Source organism: Pongo abelii, chromosome 12, assembly GCF_028885655.2.
Source record: "Pongo abelii isolate AG06213 chromosome 12, NHGRI_mPonAbe1-v2.0_pri, whole genome shotgun sequence".
Lineage (NCBI taxonomy): Eukaryota > Metazoa > Chordata > Mammalia > Primates > Hominidae > Pongo > Pongo abelii.
In genome coordinates, this window is record NC_071997.2 from 31274240 (window position 1) to 31297473 (window position 23234).

General features: G+C 44.7%; 2 protein-coding genes across 3 annotated transcripts in view; both read left to right on the forward strand.

Annotated features, from left to right (window-relative positions):
• RFX8 (regulatory factor X8) overlaps nt 1-12561 on the forward strand; it is a 76104-nt gene extending 63543 nt beyond the window's left edge. For both annotated transcript variants that reach the window (XM_054547420.2, XM_054547419.2), the window contains 3 exons: nt 3788-3902; nt 7136-7452; nt 12196-12561. In XM_054547420.2, the coding sequence (XP_054403395.1) occupies nt 3788-3902; nt 7136-7452; nt 12196-12372 (609 nt within the window). In that variant the 3' untranslated portion in view covers nt 12373-12561. The remainder of the gene's footprint in view (nt 1-3787; nt 3903-7135; nt 7453-12195) is intronic.
• A 5532-nt stretch (nt 12562-18093) lies between these two features.
• The window catches only part of LOC112131959 (uncharacterized), a 55141-nt gene continuing 50000 nt past the window's right edge, over nt 18094-23234 (forward strand). Inside the window, exons 1-2 of the mRNA XM_063713812.1 lie at nt 18094-18180; nt 21284-21367. Of these exons, the coding sequence (XP_063569882.1) occupies nt 18094-18180; nt 21284-21367 (171 nt within the window). The remainder of the gene's footprint in view (nt 18181-21283; nt 21368-23234) is intronic.

Below are 23234 nucleotides of genomic sequence, written 5' to 3' on the forward strand. Positions count from 1 at the left end.
TGTGAGCATGTGTGTAAGTTGGTGTGGGTGACTGTGTGTGCAGGTGTGTATTGCAGCAAAGGGAGTGTGGAAAAGGAGGAGGGGTTTTGTCTGTTTCAGGGGGAGAACAGCCCATGTTTTGCAGACATGTTCCAGTAAAATGTCTGGCTTGATTTCAAAAGCCCAAAGATGGTTTCGTTGTGGATATGGACAGGTTTGATCCTTCCGACCATCGTGACTCTTGGGAGTTGCTTCAGTGGGATCCTGGGCTTGATTTTCATCATCCTCCATGGGGGCAGTGAAGAGCTGAGAATGCCTTGAGAGAGGTCACGGTCCTTCACTCCATGGGCCCAGGGCAGGTGGGGAGAGCTAGGGGCTGCGGGTTAAAACCTACAGGGAGGCCGGGCACGGTGGCTCACACCTGTAATCCCAGCACTTTGGGAGGCCAAGGTGGGAAGATCACGTGAGGTCAGGAGTTCAAGACCAGCCTGGCCAACACAGTGAAACCCTCTCTCTCCTAAAAATACAAAAATTAGCTGGGCATGGTGGCACGCACCTGTAATCCCAGCTGCTCAGGAGGCTGAGGCAGGAGAATCGCTTGAACCCGGGAGGCGGAGTTTGCAGTGAGCTGAGAGCCACTGCACTCCGGCCTGGGCAACAAAAGACTCCGTCTGGCCGGGCATGGTGGCTCACGCCTGTAATCCCAGCACTTTGGGTGGCCGAGGCAGGCAGATCACAAGGTCAGGAGATGGAGATCATTCTGGCTAACACAGTGAAACCCCGTCTCTGCTAAAAAAATACAAAAAAATTAGCTGGGCGTGGTGTCATGCGCCTGTAATCCCAGCTACTCGGGAGGCTGAGGCACGAGAATCACTTGAACCTGGGAACTGGAGGTTGCAGTGAGCTGAGATCACACCACTGCACTCCAGCCTGGGCGGCAGAGCAAGACTCTGTCTCAAAAAACAAACAAACAAACAAACAAACAAAAACACCTAGAGGGAAATGAGGCAGCCCGGGCCCCATCTCTTGAGATTTTGTGCTTGCCAAGGCTGAAGTGGTTGGGAAAGGCTTCGAAGAGAAGGTGGGACTTAAAACTGGGATACGAAGCATGTGTAGGATTAAAATAAGCTGAGAGAGGGGGATCGGGCATTCAAGAGCAGGAGTGAGTTTACCTAGGAAGGAAGGAGCAGTCCACACTGGTGGAGAGAACAAAGACTCCGAGGGCCTGGGGCTGGGAGCGTGGCTCTGAGCTTTCTCTTTAAGCTTCTGGCCATGTTGCGGCCACTCCCTTGTGCCACCTGCCTGGCCTTGTCTGTATCCCTGAACTCTCAGTTGAGAAGAAAGAGGAGAAATAATCACTGAGACCAAGAAGACTGCAAGGGACTTTGGGATTTTCGACCTCCTAGGTATGAACCAGAAAAATCCTCAGGAAGGAGCTGGAAAGCCAGTTCCAACCCTTGGCAGGTGCCTGGTCTCATATGCTTCTTGAAAATAATTATCCCAGATTCTGTATGGTTTTTATTCCTCCGGTTGATCTTAGGCAAAGCTTATTTTTAACAGCAGTGACCATGTCCAGAGCTGGATGGCTACTGAGACATTTATTCATTTGCTAGCCAAAGGCTTATATTATACATCCTCACAGACAGGAGCTGTCCATTGTCTGTTCCTTAAGTGGAAACCAGAACTGAGCCTCCAGCTTTAATCCGATGAACCCACTGAGATCATCACTGCCAACCCTGCCGTCCTACATTGTAAACCAGAGGGCTATGTGTTTCCCAAGTCTCCATCATTGTGCCTTCAGCCTTCACAAAGGAGGCACATTAGAAAAATGGTGTTTTTGTAACTGTGTGCCTTTGAAGGTCTTGTTTTTGTAAAATAGCTTGGCTGATCTTTACAAAACCAGATTATTGTCAATCAAATGCTCAGACTGTTAAGATGCACACCCTTGGGCTTGTCAGAGATGCCCCATGGCTTCAGTTAGCATCTGGCAGTCAGTGAGCAGAGGGCAGTTCGGGCCCTGGAGGAGCTTCTATGTTGGGGGACATGAAGTGCCACACTGTGGACGTGACGGGAAGAACGCTCAATGGTGTTTATGCTGACTTTCAAACATTTGTGCAGAGAGAGCCCTGGTCACTCAGAGCTGCATCCCCCGATGCTTTTAGGAAGTATCCCTGTGGGTTGTTTTTTTTTTTTTTTTAATTGAGATGGAGTCTTGCTCTGTCACCCAGCCTGGAGAGCAGTGGTGCAATCTCAGCTCACTGCAACCTCCGCCTCCCAGGTTCAAGCGATTCTCCTGCCTCAGCCTCCGGAGTAGCTGGGATTACAGGTGTGCGCCACCCCGCCCGGCTAATTTTTGTATTTTTAGTAGAGACGGGGTTCTGCCATATTGGCCAGGCTGGTCTCAAACTCCTGACCTCAAATGATCCACCTGCCTCTGCCTCTCAAAGTGCTGGGATTATAGGCGTGAGCCACTACGCCCAGCAGGATCCCTGTGCTTTTGTACTCTCATTGTCCCTTCAACATAAAACCCTCTGCTGAACACCGATGGGAAGGGCTCCTCCCAAGAGTCCATCTCAGATGGTGAGGAGCACTGAGGAGGAGGATGCTACTGAAAGGATCTCACGTCCCCTGAAGCTCAGGGCCACCTTCTGGTGTGCCAAGGGTTTCGCTGGGGCAGAAGGGAAAAGAAGCAATGACAAGAAAGGGCATTCTTTGTTTATAGCCAGGCTCTCTATTTCTTCCTCAAAGACATGTGGTGGAGCTGTGGTGGGTCCACAGGCATGTGACTGAGGATGAGACGAGGCTTGGAGCATGCATATCAACAGATGCATTTGAAATCCATGACTCATGGCTTACAGATGGCTTCAAGTGTGGTCCAAGGCTGCTCTCTGTCTGGGTAGAGGGAATCTCTTAGTCTGCATGCAGCAGCATCTTATTGGTACACAGTTTAGTGCCAGTGAGGCTGTCAGATGACCTTGGTTCCACTGGGTGCAGGAGCTGGGACTTTCCAGTTTGGAGCTTGCTTACACAACAAGCATGACGACCAGCTTTTCCAAATAGGCACCACTGCTTTTCGTTATTGTGGGATGCTGTGCCGCTTTTCCACAAACAGATTTGACATGCAGAAGTGCAGGAATAAAACAGCCCCTGCCCCTCTTGATGGCCATTCCCAAGTGGACTTCAAAGAGGCTGTCCCTACGGTGTTTCTGTGTCACACATCATAAGTGACCTCTTTTGAAAAACTGTGTGGTGCTGGGCATGGTGGCTTATGCCTCTAATCCCAGTGCCTCTGGGAGGCCGAGGCAGGAGGATCACCTGAGCCTAGAAGTTAAGGCCAGCTTGAGCAACACAGTGAGACCCTTATCTCTACCCACCCTCCCCCCAAAAATTAAATTAGTCATGTGCAGTGGTGCATGCCTGTAGTCCCAGCTACTGAGGAGGCTGAGGTGGGAGGATCCCTTAAGCCCAGGAGTTCGAGTCTGCAGTGGGCCAAGATCATGCCACTGCACTCCAGCCTGGGGAACAGGAAGACCATGTCTCAAAAAAAAATTGCTCTTTTTTTATTTTAAGAGAAAAAGTAAGCCAATTTCCTACCTCCCTCCTTCTCTCCACCAACTTCAAAGGGCTCTGCTCTGGAACCATCTCCATGGAAGACAGAGAAAGAGCAGACATTGGCCCGTCATTTCATCTTCCTCTTCTCTGGCTCTTTAAAAATGGTGTGTGCATGACAATGTGTGCATTTGAAAACATACTCTGCTTCTGGATTTTATCACAAACTGCAGCCTTTTTTCTCACAAAAACTTCACAGCCAAGCAGAAGCAAAGAAGAGTTTATCAAATTGGCCGCCAGCTTCCAGCTGAGATGGAATCTTCTTCTCACTGCTGTGAGCAAAGCCATGACCCTCTGCCACGGAGATAGTTTTGGTAAGTCAGAAAATAAGAAAATATTTTGTATTCTACCTTTTAAAAATGTCATTATGGCATAAGTATTTTGTGTATTGCTATGTAGAATCCAGCCATCTTCTTTTAACCTTTTTATGTAAAATATAACATAGATGCAGCAAACCATACAACACGATAGTAATTTTTATTTTTCGTGTCAGTGTGATAGTCTGTCAAACAGATGGACCATGCTTTTCCTTCCTGTTTCATCATCGTTAGACACACAGGAAGCCTCTCCTTGTTCTTGAATTATGAGCTTTGTGACATTTAGAGAAAAGCACCGAGAGAGACAATTGAGATGGAGCACAAAATGGATTCTTTGAAGCACTCATACTTAACTCTCAGGAATAATGATTAAGTTGCCATTGTCTGCAGATGGTAGAGAGAGTGAAGTAATGTTCATTTTGCAAACTTCCTGGTCAAATCCCTGGTCTTCCTCTGTTGGGGAAGGTCACATCTTTGATGCAATTGCCTTATAAAAAGGGTTGTAGGGGTTGGGTGCTATGGCTCACACCTGTAATCCCAGCACTTTGGAAGGTTGGGGCAGGTGGATCACCTGAGGTCAGGAGTTCGAGACCAGCCTGACCAACATGGTGAAACCCTGTCTCTACTAAAAATACAAAAATTAGCCGGGCGTGGTGGTGGACGCTTGTAATCCCAGCAACTCGGGAGCTTGAGGCAGGAGAATCACTTGAACCTGGGAGGCAGAAGTTGCGGTGAGCTGAGATCGCACCGTTGCACTCCAGCCTGGGTGACAAGAGCGAAACTCCACCTCAAAAAGAAAAAAAAAAAACAAAAAGGATTATAGGAAGGGAAGTTCACCACTCAGCCCACCAGCTTCATGGACTGGATCGTTCCTTCAAAAGGTATTTCATGCTTCCCAGGCACCTTCCTGGGCACTGGGCATACAGCAGTGAAAAGATAAAGTCTCCACTCCTATGAGTTTGCACAGTGGTTATGGCAAGTGATCCCTGCACAGAGAGCTGCCAGATGCTCTCACAGCAAGAAGGAAGAGAAAGCAAGCCCTGTTAGACCAGCTTTGCAGACACCCTGGAGCTCCTGAGGGCTGCTGCTATCAGCTGCCATATAGGTGACACTCACTTATAGTGGGACTTTTCCCTTCACTGAAGTCCAGACTGACTCTGCTTTATGCTCCTGCTCTTCCAGAGCAGAGAGAGAGCAGAGTTCACATGCATCATGGGAAGAAATCTAGCCCTGAGCCGGGTATGGTGTCTCACACCTGTAATCCAAGCACTTTAGGAGACTGAGGCACGCAGATCTCTTGAGCCTGGGAGTTTAAGACCAGCCTGGGCAATATGGTCAATCCCTGTCACTACAAAAAAAATAAAATACAAATACAAAAATTAGCCAGGTGTGGTGGCCCAGTAGTCCCAGCTACTTGGGAGGCTGAGGTGGGAGGATTGCTTGAACCAGGGAGGCAGAGGTTGCAATGAGCTGAGATTGGGCCACTGCACTCCAGCCTGGGTAGCAGAGCCAGACTCTGTGTCAAAAAAGGAAAAGAAATCTAGTCTGTATTTGTTACTTTTCCCAGTCTACCTTCTCTGTACCTCCACATGAAATCAATGTATTCACACCAGTAGTTTGAACAATGGTTTCAAGACTTGGACTATGATTTTCCAAGGTTAAATAAGCCAGACGATGTTGTCAGGCTCACTTCAGGCAAGGTCATGCCTTCCACAGGGACAGTGATCTCTCACCCAGATCCGTGGAGGAATAGAACACTACTCAGGGAAAAAACTGTGAAGGGCTTTTGAAATGGATGAAAAGATTACTTGAAATGGACAAAAGGCTTTGAAATGGACAAAAGGTTGGCACAGCCTTCTGGGTTATCTCTACATTCCATTGTCTTTGAGTTATTTTTACAGCTCTGTATGTTGCAGCAAACCTACAATGCAGATGACCCTCATCCACAGAAATACAAACTAGTTGTGTCAGGTGGTTGTGATTGATGCTGCCTTGAGGACAGATCCCTTTTGCATCTATTTGTCACTGTCAGCATTCTTTTCTGTCTATAGTATATAGTTAGTACTTTGAATTCTCTTTTGAACCAGTGACAACATCTTACTGATGTAGCGATAAGATGTAATACATCATTTAATTAGTGAGTTAAATAAAACCTTTGATATGTCCTTTTCTCTTTTTTCTTCTTGAGATGGAGTCTCGCTCTGTCACCCAGGCTCTGTCACCCAGGCTGGAATGCAATGGTGCGATCTCGGCTCACTGCAACCTCTGCCTCCTGGGTTCAAGTGATTCTCCTGCCTCAGTCTCCCGAGTAGCTGGGACTACAGGCACGTGCCACCCTGCCCGGCTAATTTTTTGTATTTTTTAGTGGAGACGAGGTTTCGCCTTGTTAGCCGGGATGGTCTCGATCTCCTGGCCTTGAGATCTGCCCGCCTCGGCCTCCAAAAGTGCTGGGATTACAGGTGTGAGCCACTGTGCCTGATATGTCCATTTTATATCTGTATAAGAGTCATGGTTTTACCTTTATTTAATACTTATCTTTTAACGATTGCAATAGGCCAGATTTCCCCCTCTGTTTCTCAAGCAAACATTAATGATTGTTTTCCTTTCTGGGAGCGCAAAGTCCTTGGGATTTGGAACATTCAGCTAAGTCACATACCCTCCTGCCTCTCTGATGACAGCACTTGCAGGCGCACCTGAGAAGACACCTGTCACAGGTGGAAAGCCAGCTGGCCTCCTTACCCACTTCCCACACAAAAAGCTGCAGCCACAGGGTCTGCAAGAGGGGTAACGCGCTACGTTTCAAACACCATGAAACAGCAGCAGGGCTCCCTCTGCACGCTGCCCCCATTTCCTCCCACCCCTTCTGGACATTCCTGTGGATCATACATGGGGCACAGTGAGGTTGAGGGGTACCCTCTCCAGCTCTGGGAGCAGCACCCAGTTCCCTGTAGGGTTTGCTTTCCTCCCATCTCACACCAGATGGATTTTAATTTCCTTTTCATGGCTTAGGCTGTTTAGCTCTTGGTCCTTTCTGTCCAAAAGCTGCCCTGCCAGGGGTTTTCTACTGATGGATGCTATGTAAGAGGCCCACCCAGTCCTCTTCTGGGTAAGCTATTGGAACGAGGCTCACTTACACAGGTGTTAGCCCCAGAAAAGTTGTTAGTTTCACAGTGATTTGTTTATTGTCTGTCGATCAAATGTATTCATTTTTGGTTATTATCTAAATGTAGGCTCCTGGCATCTGTTTCACTTGCTGCTTTTGGAATATGTGATTCATATACTTCAGTCATGCCTAGAGGAGGAAGAGGAGGAGGAGGACATGGGGAATGTCAAGGAAATGCTACCAGATGACCCGACTCTCAGCCAGCCAGATCAGGCACTTTCCCACCCTCTGAATTCCTCACTGTCGCAGGCGTGTGCCAGCCCCAGCGTGGAGCCACTGGGGGTGATGCTGACACACATGGGCCACGGCCGATATCCCGTGGGTGTGAGCAACATGGTCCTCAGGATCCTGGGCTTCTTGGTGGACACTGCCACGGGCGATAAGGTAGGGACACCAGGACCCCCTTCCACACAGCTGTTTCAAGGGGAATAAGAGCCATAGGTGATTAGGAAAACCCTCAAGATCACTTTGTCCAAACAATGATAAAGGATTCTACAATCATCTTTACCCTAGGCGATTTTGCTGGGGATGAGTTTAATTCACTGTCTGTTGATTACTGGTCGGCTCAAGTTTGTGGGACATTGATAGATGCCTGGCATGATTAGAAGTGTGGACCATCTGATGGCCTGGGTATTTCTTGCCTTCCCAGAGTGTGCCTGGCCTGGTGAGACTAACTCAGCAATAGCACACCACTGACATCTGAGTGGCATGCACTGAAAATTCCCCTAGTGTTCAAAGACAGGAAACGTCAAATAGTCTGAACAGAGGATTTTGAAAAGATTACATTGGGATACCTGTTGAAAGATACAAAAATTAGAGTTACTATTTACCTAGCACCTACTATATAGCCCTTATGTATGTTATCTCGAAGCCATGCCATCCTGTAGAATATTTGTTCTTGTCATTGTCATTTGATGGATGAGGAAACTGAGGCTCACAGAAGCTGAGTGACTTGCACAAAGTCACACAGCAAGGAAATGCGAGGAAATAGTGGAACAGAGATTGGAGCCCCAGCCTGCCTGATCTCAAGTCCATTCTTCACCTACAACCCTAGACAGGATGTTGTTTTATGCCCTGAGGAGTGCAGGACACAGGTTGTAGAGGTCGGACATGGACGTCAGTACCATGAAGCAGAGCTGGACTGATGGAGGAACAACTGAAATGCCTCCATTGATGAGTGGGGAGTGGGCTGGTTAAAAAAAAACTGACAGCAATTGTCTTAGGGCTAATTTCTCTGCACATGTTTGATGTTTAGCCGCTATTCATCTTCTTTTTGTGCCCACAAGTTCCCCCTCTCACACAGATGAGTTGTGCTTAGTAGGAAATTGAAGTAGGTGCAATCATTCACCCCGAAGCAGGTTAATAGTGGTCTTGGCCGTGGCAATGAGTCACAGCCTAAAACTCTTCATGCCTTAGAGTCCGCAGAATAATAGGAAGCTTCCAGGGCCCTTTCCTTCTTGAGCAAACTCTCATTCCGAGTTCTCCGATTGCAGAGATCCTGCACACCTGTTATTGAGCAATGCTTGGACAAGACACCTCCCTAGACCAAAAAAAAAAAAAAAAAAAAAAAAAAAAACAGGAGCCAGGGAAATGCATCTCAATGCATCTCTCAGGTTTACCAGTTCTCTATCTGTATTTGGTCTTTCTTTCTCACTTTGAGATAGTAAGTCACATATCCAGCTGCATTCAGTGCTCTCTGTGAGGTAGATTCCAATGTGTGTCTGTAAATGAGAAACTCACCTCCTCCACGAGTGTACATGTGAAAAGAGCAGACATGGTTGATGAAGCATGCAGCAGTGAAACACTGACCCCAACTTGGGGGTGCTAATGAGAGCTGGGCCTCCTTAGCTGGCAGCAGCTAAGGCGCTTTCATGAAGCAGGTGTTTCTAGACAGTTGGCAGAAAGAAGGCCCAGTTAGTTCTGAAGAGGCAATGGCTTGGCTAAGCTATGCCTAGGAGAATGGCTCTCCCTCCTGCTGTACCTGTGGCAGAGCCCTCCAAGGGCCACCAGTGGAAAGCGCCTGAGTGTACTCTGGAGCATTCTGTGGAGCCCTAGCAGGGCCAGCATTCATGCTGGGCTGCAGTGTTCAGCTCCAAGTGAAAGCAAATTCTTTGCGCTCACCAGCTGGAGCAAGAGGTCAGCGTGTAGCATGACAACTTGTTAAAGGAAAAACAAAAACATCTTGCAGTGACACTTGTTAAAGCACCGTAAGGGAGGCTTTATCTGTAAGGAAGGCTTCATTCAGTACCATCTCCACAGGGCTTTTGCAGCCGGGGAGGGAGATTGGGCTTAACTCTGAGTACAGCAGGGACAGGGTGGCGGGAGCGGAATTTATAGCCTAGGAGCCGGGTGGGGGGTCAGTGGATGGGAACTTACTAAGAAGAAATGTCAGAGGTAAGGGGGATTCTGGCTAAACCCACCTAAGAGGATTCTTGTAGAAGTCCAGCCAGCTGGGGTGACCAGACGTCACCTGGAGGCTGGCAGAGGATGAGGAAACTGATCACATATGGAGATGGGGCATTCTTGCTAAAGTGACTCAGCAGGGTTCTTGCTAAAACTGGATTTTACAAGAAAGTGGGTAAAGGAGAAGGTTCAGGAGCCAGAATAAAGTTCAGCCAAGCGGAGAATGTTGGTCAAATTATATACACATTTATACAGTAAATGTGTATATATTAGTCAGCAAGGTAACCAGGAGTAAGCTTTTACCTCTTCAGGCACAGTTAGAAGGCGTGAAGAGCAGACGCTGACAGTCTTCTGTAGCTGAACGTTTAAATGCATCTTTTCATCTCAGTGAAATAGGTGTTATCATCAACCCTATTTTACAGCTGGCATAACTGAGGATCTTGAAGGGGTTGGGTAATTTTCCCAAGGTCACCTCACTAATCAGTGGAAGAACAGGAAATTACACCTCCACAGATCCTTCCAAGACTGTCCTTCTCAGCATTCTCTCTCTCCCCCAAAGTGTTTTCTGCCATCTGCTTTAATTCCATAATTGGTCACTTGGGACTAATTACTAAAAATACCTTCAAGTCTGATATGGGCAATCCTGGCACGTACATTTCTGGGTTCAAATTCTACTTCTTCCCCTTGTTAGCTAGAACGTTGGACAAATTACTTAACTTATGGGGATACTCATGTCTAATTCTATAGGGCCATTATGAGGTTTAAATGAGTTAATTGTTGTAAAATGCTTAGGCTATTTCCTAGAATATAGTAAGTACCCAGTAACCACTGGTCATCGTTATTATTGCTCCACCACTGCCTCCTAAGCTGAGCACTTTCTCTTAACACTCTTGGCCCAATCCCTTAGCTCCTCTGAAGGTCCTTGCAATGAGGTTTGACCTATATTTAATGGGTGGAAACAATAGAGAAGATATTAAACACTTAATTGAACTACATAATAAAGCAATACAAGCAGACAAATGTCAGGTAATCCAAGGTCATACACATTAGAGATTAATTAAACCTGCTTCTGTTCATTCCTGCCTGCTGAATTAGCTATAATGACTTAAACAATCACACCAAAAAGTTACGCTCATCTGATTTTCATTGCATCCATTATTCAGCACTTGCACTCATCATCAACAAAAAAGCACACCCTGCGTGTCCCATCTGCATTCATCTGCCACCATTTAACACCCTGTTCAGCTGCACAGCTGTGGCAGCCTCATTCCCTGAACAATTTAGCGCTGGCCTGCACCTCCGGTAACAACTAAAGTCAGCATTCTGGATTGCCATACCCATCTATCCCTCTTCTACATTCTAGCGGCGTTCAAAATAGTCAGATGCCAAGGCATGTTTAAGAATAAAGTGAAAAACTATACTGATATCAAATAACGAATTTAGGTCATGTACTCCAGGATTACAGCAGAGCAAAACAACATTTTTTAAGTGTCTCTTCACCTCTAAGATAAAGGTGAAAACAATTTTTTGAAAAAGAAGAAAAACGCCTTTTCATTGTTGGTGATGGTTTTTGTTGAATTTAGAGGAGGAGTGAGACATACTTTCATGAACCTTGCATTTGAAGTTAATGGTGCACACATCTCTGTCAAAGTATACTAGCTTATAGGAGGTTTATTCATGAAATCAGACCAAGTGAATACATTTCTATTGGTTTTAAAGTAGTCATGGCCAAGTTTCCTGGAGCTAAGGGAGGGATGGTACATTCACCATTCTCAGATAGGAAGACTTACTTGCTCGTCAGGTGAAGTGTCTGAGGAGAGCTTCAGCTAACTTAGAACCTCCCCATCTCTCGAATCTGTTACTTCCCAATTGAGTCACCAATACCAGATTGCTGATGGATGGGGGAAGGAGAGCCTGTGTGGGAATTTGAACCGACTATGTCAGCTCCAGAGACTTGTTGAGAATGCGGGGATTAGTACCCGTCTTGAGACCCCCAAATTGATGGGGGATCTGCAGCCACATGGAGACCGTGGGTGCCTTTCATAGGCTCCCTCCCAACTTTCACGACTCATCTGCTTTCTCCAGTGTCTGTTAAGGAAGAATGTTGGTTTGCTCTCACGAGGACATTTCTCACAAACTGCAAAGCCCTCTTCCTTTCCCTAAAGAGAGCCCATCAGCTCCCCGCCCCTGCACCATCCCTGCCTTGCAAAGCCTCCCACTGAGTCCTCACTGGACCCTGAGTGTTTTCCTGAGAAATCAGGAGTTCTCTTAGTAAGAATAAATGCATGAGCTGGGCGCGGTGGCTCATGCCTGTAATCCCAGCACTTTGGGAGGCTGAGGCAGGTGGATCACCTGAGGTCAGGAGTTCGAAACCAGCCTGGCCAACATAGTGAAACCCTGTCTCTACTAAAAATACAAAATTAGCTGGGCATGGTGGTGCATGCCTGTAATCTCAGCTACTTGGGAGGCTGAGGCAGGAGAATCATTTGAACCTGGGAGGCAGAGGTTGCAGTGAGCTGAGATGGTGCCATTGCACTCCAGCTTGGGCAACAAGAGTGAAACTCCATCTCAAAAAAAAAAAAAGAATAAATGCATGAACTTCTCCTTTACATCCCAGGGTGGGACCTTGGGCTTGGTAGAAGAATTCAAATGGTAGTTCCTGCAACAAGGAATAGTATAACTGTCTCTTTTTATCTTTTCCCTTTAAACATTTCCCTCTCGCAGCTCATCCACGTGCTGTTGGAAGATGAAACCACCAAAAGCGCAGTTAAACTCAGCCTTCCTATGGGACAAGAAGCCCTCATAACCCTAAAAGATGGACAACAATTTGTGATTCAGATATCAGATGTACCCCAAAGCTCTGAAGATATTTATTTCAGAGAAAGCAATGCTAATGTGTGAGATTATTTATTTGAATAGAGAATAAGAAAACTGATAGACTTGCATTCTTAAAAATATTAAATACTACAGTTTTTCTATTGATGAAAGACGATGTTATTTATATAATAGATGTAGCATTGTCTATTTTATGTTTGTATGTATTTCAAGGAGGTGGTTTTGATAAAATATATAAACTGATTTGGAGAATAATTTTTGCCTCTGTTGCTTTTCTTTTGGGGCTGTCCGAGTATTTCTATTTTGAGACATGGCAGAAAGGAAATTTGAGAATGCTTTTCGGGAGTAAAGAAATAGTTAAGGCTCCAGAGAAAGAAAAAGTTCAAAGAATACCAACTGGTACAAGCAGTAAAATGCCAGTGGTGATATTTTTCCTCCCCTTGGTGGTGCCTCAATCAAAATAGAATTTGTAGATAGATCCCCTCAGGCAGTGAGGAACAGAAAAAAAATCAATATGATATCACTGTTAAACTCATTCACCGGTCCATTAAACACCTTTGGTTCACTATCCTGATTTTCATAAAGTGAGAGAATTTTGAATGCAACAATGTCTGCAGCAGAGGCCCATGTCCTGCTTTGAATCACTCTTTAGTTCTCTTTTTGTAGCAAAATCCTAAAAACTGCTGAAACTAGGAATAGATCATTGTTACAGAAAATCCACTTTTATGTAACTGATTATAATATTTAAAAGGAATTTTAAAATTCGTGCTTCACATGATTTCCGGCATACATGGAAAAAATAGAGAATATTTTATTGATCTCATATTACATATGAAATGAACTAAATTTCATGTATCTTTACATATGGAATGAATTAAATTTACTTATGAAATGAATTACATTTCCCCAAATGCTTGGAAATTTTTTTAAAAACCACAGGAGCTATACGTCTGTAGATTCATTAAGAATTACTCATCTTTATGGATAAAAAAGTAATCATATTTAAGAGCCCTTTTCAACTACATTTAATATATTATCTCAAGCTATCTGGGAGGAGTTGTTCTTTGTCGAAGAATGAGTCAGAGAGATATTTATTCTTTTGCTCACTGCTCGGTGACTTTGCATGTCATGTGTTTGCTCATAAGTAAGTAGACAGTTGGTAGACTGAGTCACACAACACAGGCAACAACAGGATCTGTAAGTGTGGGAACGGTGAACTTTGTTTGCATGTTTTGGGGTAAACTGATTAGCTAAGAGCTAGCAGAAGTCATTCTGGGCATTCTGTCCTTGAATGCTCAAGTTTACCAAAGAAAACAATTTTCATTGTTTCTCTGTAGCGTTAGACGTTAGGATAGGGGATGTGGATGGGTAATAGCAGAGAGGAGGAGGGACTTCTGGGACTGTTGCGATTTGTATTATTATAGTTTCTTTCTTATTTGATCTTGGGGCCTGTCTAGGAGAGCCCTGATGGGGTGGGAGGGGGAGAGAATAAGGTTTGGGTGTGTTGGTTAAACGAAAATGCAAGAAGCAGAAGTTTATTGCTCACAGACCCAGAGAGGTTAGGGGCACCGAATCACTAGGAGGGCCAGGAGGAGACTGGAGGCAGCAGGGAGCTCAGCCAGCCTGTGGTTGAGCCTGTGGGACCTGCCTTTATTAAGGCCCAGGGTGCTAGTCCTTAGGCTTTCCCTTGGGACTTGTGGATCTGAGTCATTTAAAGAAAACATACATAAAAGAGGGAACTCATTTACATGACTCCAGTGTTGACCATTAGATTTTTTCCACAGCCAGCAACTGTGGCATGAGCTGGATTTGGCATCAGTGAGATGAGGAACAAGCAGGCTCTACTGCAAACACCACACAGAGAGGAGAAGTCTCACTGAAGACAAGGATGACAGGATTCAACTGGATTTCAAACAGCTTATGTCAGGTCTAAAAATGGCTGTCAAGGCTGCCACTCCATGAAGTCTATGCCAGGAACCCTCACGGTGCTCCCATTCTTGGGCTGGGGGCTGGCCATACAGTGTCGTGTGTTCACCTTGCGAAAATGTGTCACGAAGTTTATGATTTGACTTGATTACATTTCTGCATATGTTATATATGAAAGTGTATCTTAAAAAATACAAGGTGGCCAGGCACGGTGGCTCACGCCTATAATCCCAGCACTTTGGGAGGTCAAGGTGAGAAGATTGCTTGAGCAGAGGAGTTCAAGACCAGCCTGGGCAACATAATGAGAACCCTATCTCTACAAAAGAAAAAAATCAGCTGGATGTGGTGGCATGTAGCTGTAGTCTCAGCTACTCAGGAGGCAGGAGGATTGCTTGAGCCCAGTTCAAGACTGCAGTGAACTATGATCATGCCACTGCACTTCAGCCTGGATGACAGAGCAAGAACCTGTCTTAAAAATAAATAAATAAATGGCATTGCCCACTTTATGGGGAGTGGATTGGAGGTTCCTGATGGAAGAAAGATTAAAAAGCACACAGGAGGATTTCAAGAGGAAGCGAGCTGGGCTTGAGAAGTCACCAGGTGCAGTGGCTCACGCCTGTAATCCCAGCACCTGGGAGGCCAAGGTGGCTGGATTGCTTGAGCTCAGGAGTTTGTCACCAGCCTGGGCAACACGGTGAAACCCTCGTCTTGACAAAAAATATAAAAAATTAGCCAGGCATAGTGGTTAGTGCCTGTAGTCCCAGCTACTTGGGAGGCTGAGGTGGGAGGATAGCTTAAGTCCAGGAGGTTGAGGCTGCAGTAAGCTATGATTGTACCACTGCACTACAGCCTGGGCCACAGAGCAAGGCCCTGTCTGGAAAAAAAAAAAAAAAAACGTAGAAAAAGAAAGAGAGAAGAGAGAGAGAGAGAGAGAAAGAGATAAGAAAGAAAGAAAGAAAGGAAGGAAGGAAGAAAAAAGGAAAGAAAGAAAGAAAGGAAGGAAAGAAAAAGAAAGAAAACCACCAGGACCAACAAGCTCTGGTGTGAGAACAGAGCTGCACCTGCCTCGTAGGCAAGTCTTTGTTTTTAACTCCCAATCCCCTTCCTTGATGAGCTGAGACATGAGGCCCAGCAAAGAGAAAAATGAAAAAGAATGCAAACACATCTGTCTCACCCACCTCAGCCCTCAAATCCTAAAGCAGCTAGCAGGAGAGAGGAGAAGATGTCAACCTTCATGAAGTTTGACATTTTGATTATTATGCTGACATTTTAATTACTGAACAGAGATGGTTCCTATGATTGAAAGTAACTGGTGGTCTATTACTTGAAAGCGAACATGAATGTGAACAGGAAATCCCCCTATTCCCTACCCCAAACTTAGATTTTTCTTCAAGAGCCATAAAGAATCCACACAGCAGGTTGCAAAGATTGTTTTCTGCTTGTACCATGGATCAGTTCACTATTACAGCATAACAAACTAATCCTTCATGGCTTAAAACAACCACCGTCTATGTATTATTCCTCACCAGTCCGCAGTTTGCTTGCGTAGCTGGTTCTGCTGTTCTAGGCTGGAGTCGACAAATCTCAGCTGGGCTCACTCAGCCCTCCAAGGTTCCTGACAGGTATGTAGGGGGCTGGCTAGTCTAGGATGGCCTCAGCTCTCCTCCATGTGGTTCCCACATTCCTTCAACAGGCCAGTTCATGCATGTTCTCATGACAGGAGGGAGTCCAAGAGAGCAGACGTGGAAACACACATGCTTGTTTTCACACCTCCTTTTGCATCAAGTGTGGTCTTGTACCATTGACCAAAGCAAGTCATCTTGCCAAACTCAGAGTTAGCAAGATAAGGTACTCCTAATCGGTATGGATGCAGGGAGGTGTCAAACAATTGGAGTTGTCAACCACGTCACTCTACCACCTACCTTATTCAGTTCAACTCACTCAAAACAACATCTAAATCATTATCCCAATTGCTCTGTTCCCAGGTGGAAATGCCCTGCTCAGGATCCTCAAGCAGCAGTGAGATCCTGGCCATCTGCAGATTCCACAATCAATCACCCCCATCAATTGTGACATTATTATGGCACTGCCCTCCATGCAACTTAACTCGATAGGAAACAAACATTTGATCCATTAGTATGCATAGAAGCAATATGATTTTCTGAAACAGTAATTTGAAATAGGAACAATAATGAGAACCTGTACAGACAGATATCCCCCTCGGGCACATTACTGATTGTCAATATGGTGAGTACAGAAAGAGAGGCACATCACATTTCTCTTCACAGTAATAATAGCTGCACCCGCATGTATCTTGGAACATAAATGTTCACTCATGATGATAAGTTGGAAGCCCACTAACATGCTGGTAGCAGACAGACTTTTCAGAAACACATATCTGATCCAAAATCTACAGTGACGTTTTCCAAAATTAAGTATTTGTCATGTATTTTTTCTTTTACCGGGTACTCTATAAACACTTGGGATTGTAGGGGTGGAAAGCCGTGATACCTTTCCTCACCCACCATAACCGTCATGGCCAACACTCCTGTAACAAAAGGAAAAAGAGAAAAGCATAACAAATGTATTTAAAATTTAATCCCATGTATGAGGCCATTCTCACACTGCTACAGAGAAATACGCGCGACTGGGTAATGTATAAAGAAAAGAGGTTTAATTGGCTCGTGGCTCCACAGGCTGTACAGGAAGCATGGTGGCATCTGCTTGGCTTCTGGGGAGGCCACAGGAAACTTACAATCATGGCAGAAGGTGAAGGGGAAGCAGACACATCTTACATGGCTGAAGCAGGAGGCAGTGGGCAGGATAGGTGCTATACACTTTTAAACAATGAGATCTCACGAGAACTCACTCACTATTAGTGAGTAGTACCAAAGGGGATATTCACCCCCATGATCCAATCACCTCCCAGCGGGCCCCACCTCCAACGTTGGGGATTACAGTTAGACATGAGATATGGGCGGGGGACACAGATCCAAACTGTACCATCAAAGTTTTATGTGACATGAAAGCCTAAATAAAGACTCGCCGGGCACGGTGGCCCACGCCTATAATCCCAGCACTTTGGGAAGCCGAGATAGGCGGATCTCCAGGTCAGGAGATCAAGACCATACTGGCTAACATGGTGAAACCCCGCCTCTACTAAAAATACAAAAAAAAATTAGCCGGGCATGGTGGCGGGCGCCTGTAGTCCCAGCTACTCCGGAGGCTAAGGCAGGAGAATGGCGTGAACCCGGGAGGCAGAGGTTGCAGTGAGCCGAGATCGCGCCACTGCACTCCAGCCTGGGCGACAGAGCGAGACTCTGTCTCAAAAGAATAAATAAATAAATAAATAAATAAATAAAAAAGACTCAAAGACTCAGGGAAAACTGTCCATTTCCATGCTTAGGTTCGGTGAAGAACGGACAACCATGAAGAAATGTGATTGGACAAAAAGTGAATGATCTAATGGTAATAGACGAGTGGGAAACCCAGCAAGGCCTGTCTGTTCAGGGTCTTCTTCCTCCTTCTGTGTGTCATTCCCTTCCCCCAGGTGTGGGGCAGGACCCCTTCTGGAATGAGGTCTCATGACCTACTCTCGGACAAGGTGGATCCGAGAACCTCTTTACGGCCAGCTCCTATACAGGAAGGCAGAGGGAGTTACAGTCATATTTCTAGGCTTTATGGCTGGCTTTGAAGGAGAGGGGTTCTAATTTCTGTGATCCATCTTGGGGAAGAGAAATTCTAGTTTCTATGGCCTGCCTTGTGGGAGAGGGGGAGTGGAAGAAAGAAGGGTAGGAAAAGGCCAGAAAGAGATTTTGCTTCTGAGGCTCTTCCACTGTCCTTTACTTCAAAGTACTCAGCATGTCAAAGCGTTACACTCTGGGCATGACTTTCTCAACCATGAATAAAATAGACAAATCTGTGCTCTTTATTGAACTTATGTTCCTGGTACAGGAAGACTGACACTGAGCTAATCAGCAAATAAAAGCAAAATATCTTAAGTAGATATAAGTATTATCATGAAAATTCACTATGGGGATGGAGATTCTCTTTTTTTTTTTTTTTTTTTTGACAGAGTCTCTCTCCATTGCCCAGGCTGGAGTGCAATGGCGTGATCTCGGCTCACTGCAATCTCTGCCTCCCGGATTCAAGCAATTCTCCTGCCTCAGCTTCCCAAGTAGCTGGGATTACAGGTGTGTGCCACTGTGCTCAACTAATTTTTGTATTATTTGATAGAGTTGGGGTTTTGCCATGTTGGCCAGGCTGGTCTTGAACTCCTGACCTCAGGTGATCTGCTCACCTCTGCCTCCCAAAGTATTGGGATTACAGGCGTGAGCCACCGCACCCAGCCTGATGCTGCTTCTTATAGGGCATTCAAGCAAGACCTCTCTACAAGGGGTAATCTGAAAAGAGACCTGAAGAAAGTAGGAGAAAGGAAAGGTGTGAGAGTCTCCTAAAAAGGGGAGGAAAATGAATCAGAGAAGTAGGAGAGTACTACCAGGCAGGGCTAATGCCCCCTTGAAGTTAATGGCCATAAATCTGAAGTGATTAAGGAACTTCAAATCATATATATTCTCTATATATACACTGTATATATATTTAAAATCATGTATACACTGTATATAAATCATATATACGATATATATAAATTATATATACTATACGTATATATGATTTATATATATATAGACACTTCAAATTTATGGCCATTAACTAAATTATATATATATGATTTTAAGTCCCTTAATCTCTTCAATATATATAGAATATATAATATATTGATAAAAGAAATTAAAGGCAACACAAATAAGTGCAAAGACATCCCATATTCATGAATCAGAAGACACAATTTTGTTAAACTGTTCATACTACCCAAAGGAATCTACAAATTCAATTCAATTCCTATCAAAATCCACTTAGTGGCTGGGTGCAGAGGCTCACACCTCGGAAGGCCAAGCTGGGAGGACCATTTGAGTCCAGGAGTTCAAGACCAGCCTGGACAACACAGCAAGACCCCATTTCTACAAAAAAAATAATAAATAAAAATTAGCCTGGCATGATGGCATGTTCCTGTCTATAGTCCTAGCTACTCCAGAAGCCAAGGAGAGACGATCGCTTGAGCACAGGAGTTTGAGGTTACAGTGAGCTATGATCATTACCACTTCACTCCAGCTCGGGCAAAAGAGTAAGACTCTGTCTCTAAAATGAACAAACAAGAAAGAATAATAATAATAATAATAATAAAACCCTGCAATGATATCACCTTACACCCATTAGAATGGCCATTATAAAAAATAACAACAGGTGTTGGTGAGAAGGTGGATACATTAGAACTCTTGTGCTTCATTGGTGGGAATATAAAATAGTGCAGCTGTTTTGGGAAACAGTATGGAGGTTCATTAAAAGCAAACTATCTTATGATTCAGCAATCACAATTATCGGGATTTACCCAAAAGAATTCAAGACAGGATCTCTAGGAGGTATTTACACTCAAATGTTTATTGCAGTAGTATTCACAATAACTGTAAGGCAGAAACAACCTAAATGTCCATCAATGATGAATGGATAAAGAAAATATGGGCCCGATGCAGTGGCTCATGTCTGTAATCCCAGCACGTTGGGAGGCTGAAGTCAGAGAATTGCTTGAGCTCAGGAGTTCGAGATCAGCCTGGGCAACATAGTAAGACCTCATCTCTACAAAAAATAAAAAATAAAAGTGAGCCAGGCATGGTGGTGTGCCTGTAGTACCAACTTCTCAGGAGGCTGAGGATGGGGGACCACTTGAATCCAGGCAATCCAGGCTGCAGTGAGCCATGATCTTGCCACTGCACCCCAGCCTGGGCAAGAGAGTGAGACCCTGACTCAAAAAAAAGAAAAAAAAAAAAGGAAATGTGATATACACATATGTGAACCCAGAAGGCTAATCAGAAACTCAAAAGAATGCAATCATTTTTGTTTCACCTATCTGTGACCTGGAAACTCCCTCCCCGCTTCAAGTCTTTCTGCCTTTGCTTCAAGTTGTCCAGCCTTTCCAGGCTGAACCAATGTACTTCTTACATGTATTGATTGATGTCTCATGTCTCCCTAAAATGTATAAACCCCAGCTGTGCCCCGACCACCTTGGACACATGTCGTCAGGACTTCCTGAGGCTGTGTCATGGGAGCATCTTCAACCTTGGCAAAATAAACGTCCTAAATTAACGGAGACGTGTCTCAGATTTTGATTTTGGGGTCCCAAGATATTTTCCTTTCACACATGCAATGGAATATTACTCACCTTTTAAAAAGAATAACCTCCTGTCATATGCTATAACATGGATGAATTTTGAACATCATGCTAAGTAAGGTAAGCCAGTCATGGAAGGACAAATACTGTATAATTCCACTTATATAAGGTATCTAAAATAGTCAAACTCATAGAAACAGAGAATAGAATGGTTGCTGCCAGGGGCTGGGGGAAGGGAAAATGGGGAGTTGCTGTTCAGTGGATAAAGAGTTTCAGTTATGCAAGGTAAAATTCTAGAGATTTGCTATAGAACAGTGTTCTTATAGTTAACAATGCCGTACTGTACACTTGTTAGGAAGATAGATCTCATGTTACACTTTTTACCACATTTTTTTAAATGGGCAAAAGACATTAACATGCATTTTATAAAAGATTTCGAACTGGGCAATAAATGCATGAAAAATGATCAGCCATATTAGTCATTAGGTAAATGCAAATTAAAATAACAATGAGATACCATTGCTCATCCACCAGATTTGGTTGGCATGGGAGGGGTGCGGGGAATGGGCAAAAAAAACTAACGCTAATCTGTGTTGATGAGAATGTAGAGCTGTAACAGTAACTCTCACCTTCTGACAGTAGCAGTATAAACTGGTACAATCATTTTAAAAATAAGCTTGATTTTCAAATATATATATATATTTTCTATATATATATAAAAATATTCCTATCCATATCTTTACTACCTGGGATGCCTCTGCAAAATAGATCCCTAAATCTCTCCAGAAAGACACTATCTCTAGCTTTTCAAGGTTATTCAAACAGGTTTGGATTCTGCAGGAAACCAGGAAATCCATGGAGAATTATCTTCCAAAATTTGAGTTTGAGGGATCTGTTGAATATTCAGGGGTAAATGGCCAAAACAAACAACAATTGCTGTCATTAATGGAGCATTTACTATGTTCTGGCACAAGTTGTGTGATGGGGTTTGAAGAGTGATTATTGATCACCCTCTTAAATCCCCTTTGAGTGTGGAACTAATTTGGGAAATAAAACTCAAGAATCAGAAAGCGTAATAGAAGTAAAGCTAATGGGAAATTTTGACCAAATAGGATTCCTATTAGGTTCTGCAACTGACCTTACTCCCTTAGTCACAGACAGGGCGGGGCGACCTCTCACCTGCTGAAGGGGCAGGACAGCTCAGGCAAGACAGAAGAGAAGGGTGAACAGATCATTCAGAAAAGAATAGCTTTGCAGGGGCTGAGAAAAGCATGTTAAGCTTGCCTTTCGAAACTCATACATCATATGGGTCACTTCTCCCATGAGGAGGCAGGAGTAAGAAAATAGCCATGGCCGGGTGCGGTGGTTCAAGCCTGTAATCCCAGCACTTTGGGAGGCCGATGCGGGTGGATCATGAGGTCAATAGACCGAGACCATCCTGGCCAACATGGTGAAACCCCATCTCTACTAAAAATACAAAAATTTGCTGGGTGTGGTGGCGGGCGCCTGCAGTGCCAGGTACTCGGGGGACTGAGGCAGAAAAATCGCTTGAACCCGGGAGGCAGAGGTTGTAGTGTGCCATTGCACTCCAGCCTGGCGAAAGAGCGAGATTCTGTCTCAAAAAAGAAAGAAAGAGAGAAAGAGAGAAAGAGAGAGAAAGAAAGAAAGAGAAAGAAAGAAAGAAAGAGAGAGAGAAAGAAAGAAAGAAAGAAAGGAAGGAAGGAAGGAAGGAAGGAAGGAAGGTAGGAGAGGGAGGCGGGGAGGGAGGGAGGGAAAAGAAAAGAAAACAGCCAAAAGCCTGCCATATTCCTCCGCATTTTTCCTTTCCAGGGCTTGGACCGGAGTTCTGATGACCTGGAATGAGGGGCTTGGCCAAGGCGGTATTTGTCCATGTGGCCTCGGTCAGTTTGTTTCAGCTTAAATGCAAATAATTTGATTCTGCTATTAGATGAACTGGCTGCGATGCCCTCCTGACACAGCAAAGTGTAAGAAGGGTTATCGTCCTTGCAGAGAAAGAGAATGGGCATCAGATGGAATTGGTGCTAATCTTACCTTCACCATTTATTCAGTTTTCTCCTCTAATAAGATGATGATAACAATCCCTACCTTGTGTCTAGCTAACTAAATCCAGTCAGTCCTTCGTATCTGTGGGTTCCCAGCCAACCACAGACTGAAAATATTTGAAGAAAAAAAAGCTGGACGCAGTGGTTCACACCTGTAATCCCAGCACTTTTGGAGGCTGAGGCAGGAGGATCACCTGAGCCTGGGAAGTTGAGGCTGCAGGGAGCTGTGATTGTGCCACCGCACTCCAGCCTGGGAGGACAGAGCAAGACCCTTCATCAGAAAAATAAAAAATAAAAAAGGGTGATTGCATCTGTACTGAACACATATTGGCTTTCTTTCTTGTTCTATTCCCTAAACAACACAGTAAACAGCAATTTACATAGTATTTACATTGTATTAGGCATTTTATAAGCAATTTAGATATTAAAGGAAGATGTGCATGGGTTATATGCAAATGCTGCACTATTTTTTTATAAGGGACTTCAGCATCCCTGGATTTTGGTATCCACGGGGGTCCTGGAACCAATACCCCTCGGATACCAAGGGACTACTGTAGAGCGTTTGCTCCATGCCACACACTGTTCCAAGCCTCTTCAAATATTAATCGTTCGACCGTCCCATCCATCATCCTTAAGAGGTAGACATTATCTTTGTCACCTAATGAAGGAAATGGGCACAGAGAGGTTAAGTAGCTTGGCAGGTCTCACAGCTG